Source organism: Misgurnus anguillicaudatus, chromosome 4 (genome assembly GCF_027580225.2).
Source record: "Misgurnus anguillicaudatus chromosome 4, ASM2758022v2, whole genome shotgun sequence".
In the NCBI taxonomy this organism is placed as follows: Eukaryota; Metazoa; Chordata; class Actinopteri; order Cypriniformes; family Cobitidae; genus Misgurnus; species Misgurnus anguillicaudatus.
Window position 1 is genome coordinate 28,083,906 of NC_073340.2, and position 18,040 is coordinate 28,101,945.

Consider the following 18,040-nt stretch of genomic DNA (forward strand, 5'->3'; position numbering starts at 1 on the left):
TGGGTACTTGCAAACATGAAAAAGGTTTGAATACATTAGCTGTGTCCGAAACTGCTCCCTATCCACTATATAGTGCACTATATCAGATGTCGGCCATTTTGTAGTGGTGTCCGAAACCTAAGTGAACAACTTTATTCCCTACATTTGTTCACTACTTTTTACCCACAATGCACTCTGATTTTGAGGGTACATTCGATGCACACTTACTCACTCATATTTCCCATGATGCAACGGGAGACAAACGAGTTTGGCCCTGTCCCAAATGCCACACACTTCAGACTTGTGGTCTTCCACAGGGTCCACGCTTTGATGACATCGTAGAGTGCAGACTTTAGGGACCCTTGATGCGAGTCCACGTGGGTGCACCGGAGTTGTGTTTTGGGACAGACTTGAGCGTCACGCCGGAAATAGGAAGGGAAGTTGCCGGTCAGTGTGAACTCCTCCCTTACGTCGTCTGATTGGTCTGATTGCTCTTTCGCAAGGACTTCTGGGTTGGTAAAGTGCGCGAAGCCTGCTGCAGTGCGGGCTTCGTCGGAGACCGCATCAAGGGGGCAAAGGGGGCGCTGATGAGCACACTTCAAAGCATAAAAATGACAGATGGGACACCCTACAGACTCATAGACTAAGCGAGCATGCGCAATTTAAGTCCTCGAGACCGAAAGTCCACATGAAGTGCGCCATTTGGGACAGGGCCTAACTAAAATCAGCTGAGGGATATGTACGGTAAACACCAAAAATTTACATTTATACACTTTTGTTAGTTCTTCTTGTCAGTTATTTTCTACTTTTTGAAAATAACAAAATAATTGCGATTATCTTTTATTTAAAATCTAATACAATTAATTTTTACTAAACAATAAATAAACAACAGTAAATAAATATGATAAATAGTTGTTTTGTTCTCTTTATTATCAACTAATACAATAAACATGACAAATGTGATAAGAAAGTAAACTTTATCGTTTCACAGTACAATCAATACAGCTACACAGGTGTAAGGTTTAAGACGAATCTCTGTGCACTCCTTCTGACGCATGATATTTACGTCAGTGTCCGAAATGGCTCACTCATTTTCATTTTTCATTTGCTTCTTCCCCATATAGTGGACTCAATTGCCATTCCCTACGTAGGGAATAGTGAATGAGTGAACGAGGGAGCGGTTTCAGACAGCTATTGTCATACGCACTTCTTAACTATAATTATAAGTAAGCAAGTAAGCTTTCATTTTTGTAAACATTCACACATAGTTTTAATGAGTTGCTGTTGTTTATGTAGTGGTCTGTGCTTAGCTGATAATGCTAATCAGACTTTTATGGTTCCCAAAAGACCCCTTCACTGCACACAAGCGTCCTAGTGACTCGTTTCGTTCCTTTCCAATTTCCGGCCATAGCATTCATTAAACAAATATGCTTATATTCAAAGGAAGAACCGTGAAGCAGAATCTGTAACCGTCATGGCAGTAGATTGTGTTTTAATAACACACAAAAAATGAAAAATGTAAAGAGATGGATAGAAAGAGGCCGATTAATTTACTCCCACAGAAAGCAAACTGCTCATTAAACACCACACATTTCGTGTTAAATGGTTCCTGTCTGTCCCAAATTACTGGCTGCTATGTAAGGAAATCGTTCGCTCTTTCCATTTCTGTCCTGTTCTCTCTCTCCATCTCTACCCAGCAATTAAAACCTCAATTTCCTGTCTTGTTCGTCGTCCGATGTTCCCTCCTACCCCCTCAACTCCTCTTTATCAAAAACATTTACACGTACTACCCGAAGTAATGAAGTGTAGTGCAGTAAGTGTAATGAGTAGAATGGATAACTTTTTTTCTGAGGGCTAAAGATGAAAGGTGAACCGGGCCCAGAGAGAGAGAGAGACATTATCCTCTGTTGACACACCCACACTATGACTTCCCCCTCTGAAGGCTACGTTGACCTTTACAACCTTTATGCCCACATACAACTCAGAACTCTCTGTCCTAACTTACTAAACCAAAATAGAAATCCCTTCCTTCCTTCCTTCCCTGTCAGTCTACTGATCTTACTGGGTGCCAATGGCACGCCAACCCAGACACAGTTTGAGGAGACGGACCACTTGCAGAAGACAGAAGGGGAACATTGCAGCGGTCACTGTGGCCATCATGGTAAAGGAAGTCAGTGGGTTAAAGACGTTAACATAACGGATGTGATTTATTTATGGCACCTACCACACTCTAAAAATGGCTGGGTTATTTATTTTTGAATGTGTAAAATGTATTTTTAAATGTATTTTTTAATGGGTAAATATTGGACAGAACACATAATCCAATGTTGGGTTGTTTTTATGCACCCATGGGGTATAATAACCCAGCAGTTGGGTTAGGGCAATCCAGCATTGGGTCAATTTTAACCCAGCGGTGTGCTCTGTCCAATATTTACCCATTGTAGGTCAAAAATAACCCAGTCATTTGCAATTTCGGTTCTGATAGTAATGTTTATTGCATTATTTTCCCTACATCTGCACACATCTAAGTGTTACCTAGCAAATAGGGTCATGACAGGTTAAGCTACCAAGAGGAAGTTAATAAGGAATATGATAAATATGAAAATTTATACTCACCCTCATGTCATCCCTTATGACTTCTTATCTTTAGTTAGACACAAGCAAGTTTATATTAAAATGTTTCACGTTATGGGGGTCAATATCATAGATATCCCTACTGAAAATTCCAGCTAAAACCAGCATAAGCTGGTAGCTGGTTTTTGCTGGTTGTAGCTGGTTTAAGGTGGTTTACGCTGGTCCTCCCAGCCTGACAAAGCTGGTCATGCTGGTGGGCCAGCTGGTATTCCAGCATGACCAGCTAAGTCCAGCTAGACCAGCTTAAAATGTGACCAAAACACAGCTAGACCAGCTTGCTACACCAGCAAAACCAGCTTCCTACACCAGCAAAACCAGCCAAAACCAAGCCGGGGACCAGCTAAAACCAGCTCACCAGCCTATGCTGGTCTCAGCTGGATTTTTCAGTAGGGATGTGTAATAAAAGCTAGATGTCTCGCCCGCACTGCTGGCCAATGGAGATCGACGTCCACACCTGGCAGCCATCTTGTCTCAGTCAGCTCGCTCACTCGTAGCATTGTGTTTTAATAGTAGGGTGGCCATTTGTGCCAGTTCCGCCGGACACGTCCCGAACATGTTTTCGGGTTCGTTCTCCGGAAGTCGTTGGTCGACCGCATACGTCATCAAGGTTTAATATTTCGGGTTTAATTTCACAAAAGCAAACGTTACATTTCAAAGTAAGAATGAAACTACAATGATTGTATGTCTAAGAAATAAATCTTAATTTTCTAATGTATTTTAACTGAAATGTGAGAACCTCGATGACGTATGCGGTCGAGCAACGCGACTTCCGGAGAACGAACCCGAAAACATGTTCGGGACGTGTCCGGCGGAACTGACACGAATGGCCACCCTACTATTAAAACACAATGCTACGAGTGAGCGAGCTGACTGAGACAAGATGGCTGCCAGGTGTGGATTTAATAGTGCATGTGCTTTTAAATAACCAAAACTTGCTAAATTTTCTACTGATTTTCTAATGGTTTGGTTTGTTATTATAAACGTCAGAGATGTACCTATGATACGCATACTTATGAATAATTTGCATGAAACATGTTCAAGCATCCAGAATTATTGCCACGTTACTAACGTTTGTAAGAAACCAAACCATTTGAGGATCGGTGGAAAATGGAGCAAGTTGTTGTTGTTTAAAAGTACATGCGGCATAAAAACACAATGCTACGAGTGAGCGAGCTGACTGAGACAAGATGGCCACCGGTGATGACATTAGAGACTCTGCCGTAAGACATCTAGCCTTTATTTTACATATCTATGGTCAATATCTTAAAAGCACACCCATTAGCCAGTTGTCAAATGTATGTTTCGTCACAAACACAAGAAGACCCAATAAGATTTGATGTCAATAACGTGCCGCTAGGTGTCCCATACAGGGAGAGCAATTCGAGAAATCGTAGGAGTCGTCTTCTTTCGAATCGCTCACTCCCTAGAGTGCATTTCTATTGCAGATTTGCTCAAAACTTTAGCGGCTATTGCGAAATAGGGATGATTAACCGTGCTGCGATTCTGTGTTTCATGCACAGCTTGTGCGTGTACTATGGCATTTGGTCAGTAGGAAGTCCTTATTAATCTAATATCATTATGAGTCAGAGTCATTTATTACGTTCATTTAAAAAAGCAACACTCGTTAAACAAAATCATTCAAAATATTCTTTATTATCATGAAAATATGTGAAACAATTTGAAGAACAACGATATAAATATTCCTGTAGACATTTACTGGAATAGCGTTTGTAATGCTACTTCTTCTGTGGCACAAGGGGAGTTTCTGCATGGGAGCGCCCCCTGGCGTTCGGATGTGCCAGGATTTCACCGTAATTCATTCAAATTCATTAATTGAGAAAACGCGCATTTGCACGGTTTATCGTTACATCCCTATTGCGAAATGACCCCGTTTCCATTAACCGATGATATGCGACTGCAAAAGCTATTTAAGAAATGATTCAAAGAGTCTGATTTCGAATCACTCTCGCGGTACTGTGATGTCATCAGCCCTTCGATTCTTGCGGCACCGTATGAAGTCGAACAAGGCTTTTCACACCTTTTAGATTTAGGCTACATGCTGATCTGTTTCCATGGATATATGTTTCAATTGCTAAATGAACTCAAAATATTAATAGGTTTCTCTTACAAACATATGATTTCTTTTCCGAAAACAGTTTAAACCACCGAGTCATCTGCATTACTTTAATCACTGTAAAAAATTCACAGCATTTTTGTCAAATCAACATATATTTTTATGTTACTTTAACTCAAAAAATTAAGTTAAACAATTTCAACTTGATTTTATAAGTTATGTCAACTTAATTAAATAGTAGGTTGAATTGACTTGCAAAACCAAGTTGTTTTAACTTCATGGTGCATTTTTTTTTACAGTATGTGTTTTTAGGAGATTTTTTGTTGAGCCCCATATAAGACGACAACATGCATGGTGGTATTTTAATATAAAAGTATTAATTTGTGCTCAGCTGAATAAAGGAAATCATACATCTGGCATAACAGATGAATAAATTATGAGAGGATTTTCATATTTGTGTTTACTTGTTCTTTAAATGTTTAATTTCTTTAAAAGTTATAATGATGCAAAAACATTTCTATTTTTTTACAATTGCTATTATATTTAAACCCCGGACTTGCATCCATCCACAGTTGTATTGCAAAGTCTGAAAAATAATAATCCTGTTCCCCGAGTGTGAGCATTTGTGCATGGTCTTCTAGGAAACAAACCACACTTGATCTTAAACAATGACCACAAAGAAGACGCGTCCAGCGCGAGGATATGGAGAGGGTGGGGAATGTCCTCCCAAAGGGAAAACAAATTTCCAGGAAACCTTCCTTTCTTCTCTATTAAAGAACCGTTTCCACAGACACTTCCATCAGTGTTTATGCAAGAGAGGAAGTCATCGCTGTTTACCTAGCTTGTGTAATTGTTTCTATTCATAGCCAAAGATCTGAAAAATATCAGCGGGAGATGGTAATGGCGTGGTGTACATAAAGGACGCGGCAGCAAGTTAAACAGGATGACACAACAGATGTTACGCCACAGTGAAGCCACGCAGTGGGGCTCTGCCTCGTTTCAGTTACATCTAGTAGGTTGTGTAAGCAAAGAATCATTCCCGGCTTGCTTATTTTCACTCAGTAACATTTCTTAAAGTTTCATGTAAAGAGATTTATTAGTGAATGCCTTCACAGATTTGGTCTTAACATGAAGTTACTATGTAAGATGCTTTTCTGCATTATTGTACACCCCAGTCTTCTTTAGACCCCCTTTTTGGTGTCTCCTCTTCCTCTCATTCTGTGGGGTCCCCCGCCCTTCCTGACTGCTCTCGAAGGATGGGGCCCCAGCCGCCCGGCCCCCCACGCTGTCTCCTCAAAGCAGGACACTGGCCAAACTGGTGGGATAGGACAACAGAATTTGGCAGGACACAGTGGAGAACATTCAAAGCCAAGCCAAAATGCTAAAACCCTGCCAGGATATAACAGGGAGTGACAAGAGCTAAGCCAAGAGATAACTTTGGCCCTTGGATTATACTTAGTATGTGGGACACATTATGAGGTTTATTTGAGTCTGTTGTGTCAGCTGGGCTTTAACAAAACACATCTAAAGTGTGTTAAAGGGGAGCTGCTGAGTTTGGGTGGATTTCAGGTTTCCAATAAGTAATTGTTTAATACACTTTTGTGCTGTTGTAAACAAGCTCCTTTGTACCCCAAGAGCCTGGAAAGTAAACATACACTACCAGTTTGAAGTTTAGAAATGACTGAAATGTTTACAGTGATCTTAAAATCTTTTAATATGATTAAACACACAAATGTAGTTGTGCCAAACTTAAACATTTCTTTTATTAGAAAATTAAATAAAAACATATTTTTGAAATAGATGACTTACTGTGGGTTCACACCAGATGCGAGTTCAACAATTTGCAACAATGCAAAGACGCAATCAGAGGTGTCCTCGCGTGGGGCGATGCGAATGACGCGATATGGGCAGCGCGTTTGCCGCGAAAACACGCACTACTCGCTTCAAGCTCGTCTTCGCCCAAGTTGAAAATATTCAACTCGAGTGAAAAATTCGCATGACACGAAGTTAAATCCCACGAGTAATCTAGAGTGGGCAACGTGATGCGATTGCACGCTTCGCGTTTGGTGCGAATTCAACGATTTGCGCGAGTAGATTACAAACAAAGTCAATGCAAAGACGCGATCAGACGCGTGGGCCGATACGGATGACGCGATAGGGGCGGCGTGTTTACCGTGAAAACGCGTGCTACTCGCCTCAAACGCGTCTTCTCCCAGGTTGAAAATATTAAACTTGAGTGAAAAAATTTGCATATGCACGAAGTTAAATCCAGCAAGTAATCTAGAGCGAGTAACGTGATGCCCCACATTTGGTGTGTACGTAGCATTACTGTGGGTTTACACCAGATGCGAGTTCAACGATTTGTGCGAGTAGATTACATACAAAGTCAATGCAAAGACGCGATCAGACGCATCCTCACGTGGGGCGATGCGAATGAACGCGGTATGGGCGGCGCGTTTGCCGCGAAAACACGCGCTACTCGCCTCAAACGCGTCTTCGCCCAAGTTGAAAATATTCAACTCGAGCGAAAAATTTTAAATTACTGTGGGTTTACACCAAACGCGAAGCCTGCAATCGCATCGCGTTGCTCGCTCTAGATTACTCGCAGGATTTTACTTTGTGTCATACGAATTGAATATTTTCAACTTGGGCGAAGACACGTTTGAGGCGAATAGCGTGTGTTTTCACGGCAAATGCGGCGCCCATATCGCGTCATTCGCATCGCCCCACGCGAGGACGCATCTGATTGCGACTTTGCATTGACTTTGTATGTAATCTACTCGTGCAAATCGTTGAACTCGCATCTGGTGTAAACCCACAGTTAACTCTAAAGCGACGCGATGCCCCGGGTTTGGTGTGTACGTAGCCTACTATTGAAGAAAAAGCAACCAATAAGAGTCTAGAATAGATGTGAACCCTAAAATTGTTAAAAATTCATCTCATGGTGAAAACTCAAGATCGCTTTTTGATAAAATGCCACAAGTACGACTTTGCAAAGTCTGACTACACTGAAGATGATAAAATATAACAGTTTTCATAAGCTTTTAGTCACAACACAATTCCTATAATTACGTCTTAACGTCTTTTGATGAGTTTATTATTACTGAATAATGTGGAAAAATATAAAGAATGACTCCAAACTTTTAACTGGAAGTTTACATCACAACATAGCTGTGATTTCTTTATACTGCTTGTTTCCTAAATATATATAAAGGATAAATAAACACATTTTAAAATATCAATCATGCATGCAGTAGGTCATAAACTGGTGTACCATCTAATAAAAGGTGTTTTTATCTTTAAATCTTGTATAAAAATAAATCACAACCCAACAGTAGATTTCATGCTTGTACAGGAAAAATTCATGACAGCTTTAAAGTCTTCATCTGAAAGGTTTCCGAGGCCTTTGAACCCCCGCCCCTGTCCTTTCCTCTCATCTCCTCAAAAGTAGTTTAAAAGGAACAGAGGCGCTGCACTGCTTTCCCATCTCCATGGATACACACCCCCTCTGGGGTCCTCCTGGAGATTTTTGTGCGTTGTTGTTCCTCAATTTTGGCACACAAGAAGTCTCAAAAATAAGAAAACGAAGAGAACAGAAAGCGTGGTGTTAAAATACAAATGTGATGAAAAGATATTGCGGGAGATGCATTCATTATGACATCACAGTCATTTCCAAGTGATCCTCGGGGTGCCGGTCTCTATTCTGCAGCTTCTGGTTCTCTTCAGCACTGTGGGTTGTCTATAGGAGCCCTTCCACTGGCCGTGAATGGTCTTTTTGTTGGGGAACAGTGAGCCATTTCTGCTCCCACAGAAAGCTCTGGGTAATTTAGTGTGGATGCCAGGAAGTCTGAGCTCACAGAATGACAACAATGGCAAACGTTATTGCTCCACCTCAAGGGGTGGAAAAGAAAGAGAAAGAAAAAATTAGCTATGGTGATGGAATTGTGGTTCGACGTCCTCCCACACTGTGAATTCCTCTTAAAACCCATGCGAGGATAAGGCAATCTTTATAGTGCTAAACAACCAATTGTGCTTTCAAGCATGCATCACAGGACATGGTTTATTGTGGCACATGGCTCAGTGTGGGGCGGATCTTTTGCCCACAACACTAACAACAACAACAACAAAAAAACTAAAAGTTTCAGTAAAGGAAACTTTTTGTTCGCAGACTTTTGTTCTCGGGTGACATCTAGTGGACAAACATGTTAACTAAAAATGAGACTCTTAACAAAAATCCATTAAATATCACAGTTCTGCGTGAGAAATGTGTGCACTACCACAACATTTGCAAATCATATTCTGGAAAAGCTAAGATGACGTAAACTTTTTTTTTACACATAACACTGTATATTTTTATATGAGATATTATATAAAAATTGTTAACTCATAACAGTGCATATTATTTACATAAGACAGCAAAGTGTGTAACAGAATTTACAATTTACACCAATCTATCGAATTACATTTTACATTTACGCATTCTGCAGACAAATGTATAACTATATTACATTTTGATTTAAATATTTGCATTAATTCTGGTATAAATTTTGGTAATGATTTACACATTTTTCTTTTTATAATGAAAACTTTGTAAAGTGTAACTAACGATAACGCACGTGGTCATAAACTGTCGTAAAAACACCCGCTTATCAACCATTAATTAATTTAACCGAAATAGCCTTATGTATTGAATGAGCTGATAGCATTAATAATATGTTTACTTTAGCAAATGAATCAATCCAAAATACGTTTGTTAAAATTAACCGTATCGTACCATGAATTTTACGGCAGAATTACGTCAGCGGTGACCTTTCGCTTTACGGCAGAGCGGCATGTGGAGGTCAGCGATGTAACCACGACCAGAAACAGAAAACTATACTGATCTTTAAACGTTAGCACTGAACAAGCGGGTTTGCCAATCACAAAAACACAAAAAGAAGAAGAAATATCAACATCGGACAACTTATGACTGTAATATCTACGGCTTTAAGAAGAATATAATCGCTCGGCCAAGTTGTGGATCTCGGTATTTACACCGTGAGTCAGTCAGGAAATCATCTGGTCAGCTTTCTGTATCACATCTAAAGAAATGGATAATAATAATAATGCACCCGGATCAGGAGGGCTTAGAGGGGGTTTGGGAAGCCTATTCGGTGGAGGAGCCCCCGAATATTCAAATACTGAGCTCGCGGGAGTACCACGTAAGTAATGGAGATCTGTACTGACTTTAATCATACAAACTCAAGTAGGGTGTCTACACATTTCCGAAAATATAAACAAAATGAATGTTATGTTTCTTATTTTAGTGACTGGTATGAGCCCTCTTTCGCCCTACCTCAACGTTGACCCTCGTTACCTTGTACAGGTGAGTTCCTGACATTTCTGTATTCCGTTGTGGAAATATATCGATCTTCAAAATAAGGAAGCTCACCCTATGTTAAATGATTGTTTAACGAGATTATGGGAAATGTCATAATGGCTTATGAGTAAAGAGTGAAACCACGCCGAAGCAAAACCCCATGATCAGTAAAAGTTAAAAAGCTTGCCTAACATGATCACAATGATCAACGCATTGTCATGAATGATGAACTGTATTAAGTTGAAACATAAAAAAACACGTGACATGTAGATGGGCTTGTTTAATAAATTAATAAATCGTATTTAATGTGTGTTATTATTTAACACAAATATTTAAAAAATGTAGCTTAAGCTCTTTTTATTATCTAACTATTGGTTAATTTCCACATGTAAGTAATTTTTGATAAATGTATCAGCTGAATAAATGTAATATTGCGCAAATGAGAATATTTGGGAGTCCTGAACTTGAATAAGGGTGTATATGTTAATATAATGACAGTCATTTTGAGAGTGCCTATGCTGTGTAGAATGACATTATAAATGTTTAATGTACTGTTAAGGTTTATGCTTTTTTATCTAATGGTGACGTTATTTAAATGTAATATTTTGCAAATGCAAACGAGACAGGCACAGTAGACAAAATATTTGGGAGTCCTGAACTTGAATAAGGGTGTATATGTTAAAATCTAAGCAGCAGTCATTTTGAGTTTGCCTATGATGTCTGTAATGTGTTTAAGAGCAGTCATGTAACTTTTGGGTTGCTTATCTTTCTTTCCAAGGACACAGATGAGTTCATTTTGCCAACTGGGGCAAATAAAACGCGTGGTCGCTTTGAGCTGGCTTTCTTTACCATTGGGGGATGCTGTATAACAGGTGAGGCCTGTCTCCATGCAGCCTGTGTTCGGTCTTATGACTATAAATGCACCATCTTTTTTTTTTTTATTATAAATGCACCATCTTTATTTTAACTTTTTGATTTTGTTATTGAAGGTGCTACTTTCGGCACACTAAATGGCTTCCGAATGGGTCTGAAGGAAACGAGAGACATGCCGTGGTCGAAACCCAGAAATGTACAGTAAGTGTGTCAACTTTTTTGTAAATACAGGGTTCCCACTGGTCCTTGAAATCCTTGAAAGTTGTTGAATCTGGGGGGAAAAATTCAAGGCCCCGGGAACGAGACGCTGCGTCTCCCTTGCCATACATCCTGTGTCCCTGTAACGCCATCTTCTTCAGGTTGCCATGTACTTTTTTCCTTTGTTGTTAAGCCTCACCATTGGTTAAATTTGATATACACATTCAGAAGCACTTACCCCTTGAGGCGTCCCCAAAGTGTTACCGCAGTGACGCAGCGCGAGTTCCCTTGAAAAGTATCTTAAAACAGGGTTGCCACATCTTGGTTAACTTTAAAAATCAAGGACTTTTCAAGGACATTCCAGGTACAATGCCCTCGAATTCAAGGACTAAATGTGGGGCACATTTCAAGTAAGAGCAAGGTTACATCATGTTACCTTTTAACAGGGTTCCCACAGGTCCTTGAAATCCTTGAAAGTTTGTGAATCTGGGGGGAAAAAATTCTCGAAAGGGAACTGTAACAATGTATCTTAAAAAGGTAACACCATGTAACCTTGCTCTCACTTGAAATGTGTCCCCACGTTTGGTCCTTGAATTTGAGGGTATTGGACCTGGAAGGTCCTTGAAAGGTCCTTGAATTTGAAGTTAACCAAGGTGTGGGAACCCTGTAAATATTTGATTCAAAATTTTGATGCAACTTACAGTATTTGTGATTAACTGAGCCATCTTATTTTAATAAAGAATTCATCTTATTTTAATACTCCATCAGGATTTTGAACATGGTCACACGGCAAGGAGCGTCTTGGGCCAACACACTAGGATCTGTGGGTAAGAAATTCACTGTATTCACTTATGTGAATACATCAAAACCCTCAAGTTGTCATTACACAAGGATGTATACATCTGTTAAAAGTTGCTTTTGATCTCAACAGCTCTTCTATATAGCGTGTTTGGTGTGGCCATTGAAAAGGCCAGGGGTGCAGAAGATGACCTCAACACATTAGCGGCTGGAACTTTGACGGGTTTGCTCTATAAATCCACAAGTGAGTCAGTCACATTGTTTAAAGTTTAATGAATATTATCAATCTCTTCATTGCACTAAATAAAACATAATCAATATTTATTGTGTACAGGTGGACTCAAAGGAGCTGCCAGAGGAGGCCTTGTTGGTTTGGCCATGTCAGGACTGTATGCTCTCTACAACAACTGGGATCACCTGAAGGGCGCGTCACCTTCACGTTATTGAGCGTGACGGAGAGCTCAAACCATGGACTTATTTTGACTCTAAGCTCATTTTTAGCCTTTATCACCAACTCATCTTCCAATTTAAACTTTTGGAAAAGCATCAGTTTCTTATTGAGTGAACCCATGGACCATCACATGTACAGGCTTCATTAGATGTTTATTGAGTATAAAATATTTAATCGGCGGACCCAGGTCATCTCCAGATGTAAAATGCTTTGCTGGGAATTTGCTGTCAGTAAAAAAAATATTGATTTGTTGTTTAGGAATGTATTGCGGTTGACATCTGTTGCAGCTCTTTCGAAATGGTCAAGAAACGCTGTGTCCTTTAAAGGGATAGTTCACCCAAAAATGAAAGTTCTGTCATCATTTACTCACTCTGTCGTGTTGTTGCAAACCTGTATACATTTCTTTGTTCTGAAACAAACAAATTGTTTGATTACGAACATTCCTCAAACTATCTTAATTTGTGTTTATCAGAATAGATAAGTTTGTGCAGGTTTGTGGCAACACGGGAGTGAGTGAATGATGACAGAATTGTATTTTTGGGTGAACTATTCCTTTAAGTTTGATCTGTTTTCATTGTGCACTGATGATTAAAATGTTGTCAGTGGTGGTTGGTTTAAAATTGTGTAATTTGTTTGTACATAACTGGCCACATCAGCTCTGCTAAAATCTAAAATAAAAAACATTTAAGAGTTTACTACAGTAACAGTGTTTGCTGTGTGTGAATGATCAGTGTTTTGCAATTTTTTGCACTTGAATTGAGACAAAAAATATAGCATGAATTCATTTATTTGTGATAATGCACATTGATTTAACATTATTGTTGATTGTTTAAAATGTAAGGAATTGTAGGTGGTCTTGTTTTACACATTTATTTGAACAGTGTATTCGGTGTAGAATGACATATTACAGAATTTGTTATTTTACTGTTAAGGTTTATGATTTGTTTTACATGTCTAGTTATACATGTGGTTATATTTTGCAGAGGGAAAGCATTATAAGAAGTTCTTACACTGATATGTGACAGGTCTGTGCAATCCAGGCTAAAATCTTGTAATCTAATGATGAGGTTAGGAGCATCCAAAGACCCTAGTCAGTATTAAAGATATCAAGGTTATATATTCGTAGAATGTTCTTTACATTTCACTGAAAAAAAATATTCATTTAATTTACTCATTTTTTTTTAAGTAAGTGGTTGCAACCAATTTATTAAAGCTACATCTAAACAAAATTATTTTATTTTTCTATTTTTTTTAATGTAGCTTAAATAAATTGATTGAAACCACTTACCTTAGAAAAAAATTAAATTAGTAAATTTTTAACTTTTCAATGTTTTGTGGGATGATTTTATGTAGAAACAGGTTTTAGCTGGGTTTTCACGGGCAGGTTTACATGTTTATTATTTATGATTTTTTTGTCTAATATCCAGTTAGCACTGTACTTATATTTTATGCATTAATTAAATACAATAACTGATTTTTGTTCTTTTCCAAGCTTTGTTTGGTATTTTACAATTTAAAGGTGCACTGTGTAGATTTTTAGCAGCATCTAGTGGTGAGACTGTGAATTGCAACCAACCGCTCAGACCACCCCTCCCTTTCAAAGCATATAGTGAAGCTACAGTAGTCGCCACAAGACAAACATGTCATTATCTGAGATAATCTAGTGACAAAACATGCTCTGTAGAGCAGTTTGTCCGTTTAGGGCTACTGTAGAAAATGATGGCGACTGCCATGTAAGGCGAACCACGGTGTATGTAGATAAAATGGCTCATTCTAAGGCTGGACTATTCAAATCTTACCCTGGAGGGCCGAGCACGGCAGAGTTTAGATCCAACCCTGATCAAACACACCTAAGCAAGCTAATCAAGGTCTTCATTATCACTTGACAATCACAGGTGAATAAGTTTGATTAGGGTTGGAGCTAAACTCTGTAGTTCTCTGGCCCTCCAGGTTAAGATTTGAACAGCCCTGTTCTAAGGTAATAAAACCATATGTTTATACACCACTTATAATATAGTTATGTATATTATATTGCATTTCTGTCAAGAGATCCTTCTATAAGTTACACAATGCACCTTAAATTGGGGATTCCAATTTCCATCTATGAAAAGACCTTTTCCCTATTCAGTGAAAACCTTTGTGAAATGAGACCATAGCAGCTGTAATAATATAAGAGATTGTCTACTTGACCATAAAAGCACCTTAGGGACTGAGCAATGGACTGCCCAAGAGAGAGGGTATCTGTATATGCCAGTCCTCACAGAAAATGATTAATGTGACTTACAACAACCAGGATTTATAGCTTGCTGAACACCAGGTGATCTGTGTGGAATTTAGCTGAAGCAAAAACTTTGTGGTTGAGATACTAAAGCCAAGCCCAGAAGAATCTCACATGCAAAGTGAAGAAATGACCTAGAAAGCGGTGCAGACTACCCTAACTTTGGTGGTTGTGTTGTACACCATTCCACATACACAACAGGAGGACTGGATCCAGACTGGGACATAACACAGCAGATGTTGGCAGGGAATTCTGGGAAGTGAGATCAGTGCAAGAAGATATCCCTGATGCGTGTGGCCTCTATCCACGGGATGTAAGCCGCGGTGCGAGTGAAGACGCTGGGCTTGTTCTCCACCGTGCATCCGATGGGGCCGAAGCTTACAACGCCATGGACTTCCCAGCGGTCTTGCCCCACCTGACACAGCAGAGGGCCACCAGAATCGCCCTTAAAAGTCACAAAGAAGTCAAGTTAAACATGGGAATCAAATTAAATCCCATAAAACTATTATCTTACCTGGCAGGCGGCGGGCGTGCCTTCTGTATCTCTGAACCCAGCACAGATCATGGAGTCCCTCACTCGGTCACCCCAAAACTTCTTCTGTTTGCAGGTCTTATGGTCGATGATGGGGAGTCGAGCTTGATTCAGCGTCTCAGCCAGCGACACATTTTCCTTCCCACCTGATGATTTATTATTTGAGTTAATGATTTTCTAGATTCTCCCACCACTTAAAGGTGCAGTGTGTAATTTTTGAAAGGATCTCTTGACAGAAATGCAAAATAATATACAAAACTATATTATCAGGGGTGTATAAAGACCTTTTTATAATGAACTGTTATGTGTTTATTGTCTTAGAATAAGACGTTTTTATCTACATACACAGAGGGTCCCCTTACATGAAAATTGCCATTTTGTGCCGCCATGTTTCTCCAGAAGCCCTTAATGGACAAACTTTTTTACTAAGTTGTCTCAGTTGATGACATGTTTTTCCGGTGGCGGCTACCATAGTTTCTCTATGCGTTTCAAAAGCTAGGGGTAAGCAGTGGACTGAGCCGTTAGTTGCAATTCACCACTAGATGCCGCTAAAATTTACACACTGCACCTTTAACAAAGTTTTTTGTTTTTTTTTACCTCGTGTGTCTCCCCAGCCAGTTACCCAGCAGTAGTGTCCTGGTTTCAGGTTGGTCTGCTTGCGCGGCAGGCAGGCGTAGCGGATGAAGTCCGTGGTCTGGATATCCGTGGCAGCTTTGACCAATGCGATGTCATAATCCAGCTCACTGTGGGCCGGATACCGGAAATGCTCATGTCTGTAGATCCTCTTCACGGGAAAAAAACGCTCGGCGGACTCCGATCTCTTCAACTGGTGTTTACCCAAAACAATACGCCAACTGGCAGGGTCCTCTGCTTTTCCCCTTAGGCAACAAAACACACCCATTCTCATTTTTCACCCATTGTCTTAATCTTTGTGTTAAACAGATCATGTCTTACTTTTGAAAGCAGTGTGCCGCAGTGAGAACCCAGTTCTTGTGGATCAGGGTTCCTCCGCACACATGTAAGTAATGTTTACTCCCCCTGGGACGAACCTGTGAAACAGATAGCCTATAAGTGACGGCACTTGACTTGATCCAAACAATCTGTGAGTCATTTCTGAAGTCATTTACCTGCAGTGAAACTTGCCATGGCCAGGAGTGAGGTCGCGCTTCATTGCCTGATACGATACGCTCAGCTGTGTTTGGTTTGAAATGAGCCAGGCCACAGTCTTTTGGCCAATCTAAAAACACAACAACAGTTTTGACAACGTCAACATAGATACAACACTGCAATAAAGTGTTTCTAAGCTCAGTATTTTTGTTAAAAATTAGAGGTGCACCGATATCGGCTGATGATGCTTGCTATGCTTCTCAATGAATTACGGTGAATTACCGCTACATCCAAAAGCCAGAGGGCGCCCTCGTGCAGAAACTCAATATGCGCCACAGACGAAGAACCATACACACAGACACGCAGCTCCAGGAAATGGATTAAGGATGTATTTATATTGCTGTTCTTCAAACCTTTAAGGTATTTGCATGATAATAAAGAATATGTATAATGATAATGTTTGACGAGTGTTGCTTTTTTAAATGCATATTATAAACGACTCCAACGAACAGTGATTTTAGATCGATAAGGACGTGCTGATCAAAAGCCGTAGTACATGAAATATCTGTGAATAAAATAGGCCGTGCGATTAAGAATAGTTATAGCCCACATATTATTAGTGCAAATAGGTATTTATAGGTGCAACCCAATAAGAAGAGAAAAAACCCCTCCAAATTTTCAACCATGTAGATATCATACTCTGTACTGCCAGAAAAAATGGTCCCTATGTAGTAACTCTCATTGATGCAGTACCTTTTCAGTACCTCAAAGGTACAAACTGGTACCAAAGGGTGAAAATTAGTAGACCTACCTCACAGGTATGAATTGGTACCAAATGTATACATATCAGTGCCTAAATTATACATTTTATGACCTTTTTAAAGTGTACTGCCCCAGTGACAGCTATATAGGGACCATTATTTTGACAGTGTATTATGTTGCTTTTTACAGTAAGTAATCGTATCTTATATTACGTAATATTTACTGATAAAGATAATAATATTTAACTTGAAAAAGTTCATCTGCTTTGAAGGCACACAGATTTTTAATGTTATAATTGAAATCAATTCATACTTGGAAAATTTGTAAATGTAGTTTCATCCCACTTGAAAACCTGACTCAGTTTGTTTCTCACCAAGATGAAGAACTTTGTGCCGTTGAAGACGATTGGGGTTGAATGCGTGGATGGAGGCCTTGTCCAGCGCCAGACCCAGCTGTATAAACAGTAGTAGAAAAAATAGTCTCCTTACCGCCATGATCATACTATGTATTGTGTTGCCTTCTGAAGACTACCCATTTATATCATACCTAGCACAGAGGCTGTTATTTGTCCTCTCCACGCCTCTGTCACTGGGACAAAGCGTTTTAACAATGCCCCTCCCTGTCCTGGATTTTTCTGGTGGGGTAACAGAAAGTTTTCAGAAAAAGCTGGTCCCAGAGGATCATGGGAGTGCTATCAGCATTTCCAGTCACTTGCCACTGTGCAAAACAACTCGCCCAGAATGGATTACCAGTAGCCTCCTTATGGTCACGCCATACCCGCATACAAACGGCTGTTATTCGACCTCTACATGACCTTCACTGCCTTTTTAATCCTGGAAGGACACAGTGTTAAACCCTGATAAATAATTTTCATGATCATGACTCGACCTTGTGTTGTTTATGTATTCATTTTATTAAAGATTACCAGGAGCTGTTTATCTTTTTTTGCAGATGCAAAGTGATTTACAGTTCACTTAGAAACCATCCAGTCTGCA

At 39.6% G+C, this 18,040-nt stretch overlaps 2 protein-coding genes and 1 long non-coding RNA gene across 3 annotated transcripts; 1 reads left to right on the forward strand and 2 right to left on the reverse strand.

Moving 5' to 3' along the window:
• Nucleotides 1-8,004: 8,004 nt before the first annotated feature.
• Nucleotides 8,005-9,580, reverse strand: LOC141363719 (uncharacterized). Its single transcript, XR_012369293.1, has 2 exons — nucleotides 9,462-9,580; nucleotides 8,005-8,578 (listed from the first exon to the last, which is right to left on the reverse strand). It is a non-coding gene; the product is annotated as an uncharacterized lncRNA (long non-coding RNA).
• timm23a (translocase of inner mitochondrial membrane 23 homolog a (yeast)) lies at nucleotides 9,489-13,066 on the forward strand. The gene is made up of 7 exons (XM_055176382.2): nucleotides 9,489-9,888; nucleotides 9,994-10,052; nucleotides 10,825-10,918; nucleotides 11,036-11,120; nucleotides 11,886-11,944; nucleotides 12,049-12,159; nucleotides 12,250-13,066. Exons 1-7 carry the CDS (start codon nucleotides 9,777-9,779, stop codon nucleotides 12,360-12,362), a joined length of 633 nt encoding a protein of 210 aa, XP_055032357.1. The 5' UTR covers nucleotides 9,489-9,776; the 3' UTR covers nucleotides 12,363-13,066.
• A 613-nt stretch (nucleotides 13,067-13,679) lies between these two features.
• Nucleotides 13,680-17,551, reverse strand: LOC129421083 (elastase-1). The gene is made up of 6 exons (XM_055176381.2): nucleotides 17,419-17,551; nucleotides 16,304-16,413; nucleotides 16,131-16,225; nucleotides 15,774-16,054; nucleotides 15,159-15,322; nucleotides 13,680-15,089 (listed from the first exon to the last, which is right to left on the reverse strand). Exons 1-6 carry the CDS (start codon nucleotides 17,543-17,545, stop codon nucleotides 14,910-14,912), a joined length of 957 nt encoding a protein of 318 aa, XP_055032356.2. The 5' UTR covers nucleotides 17,546-17,551; the 3' UTR covers nucleotides 13,680-14,909.
• Between the last annotated feature and the right edge of the window lie 489 nt (nucleotides 17,552-18,040).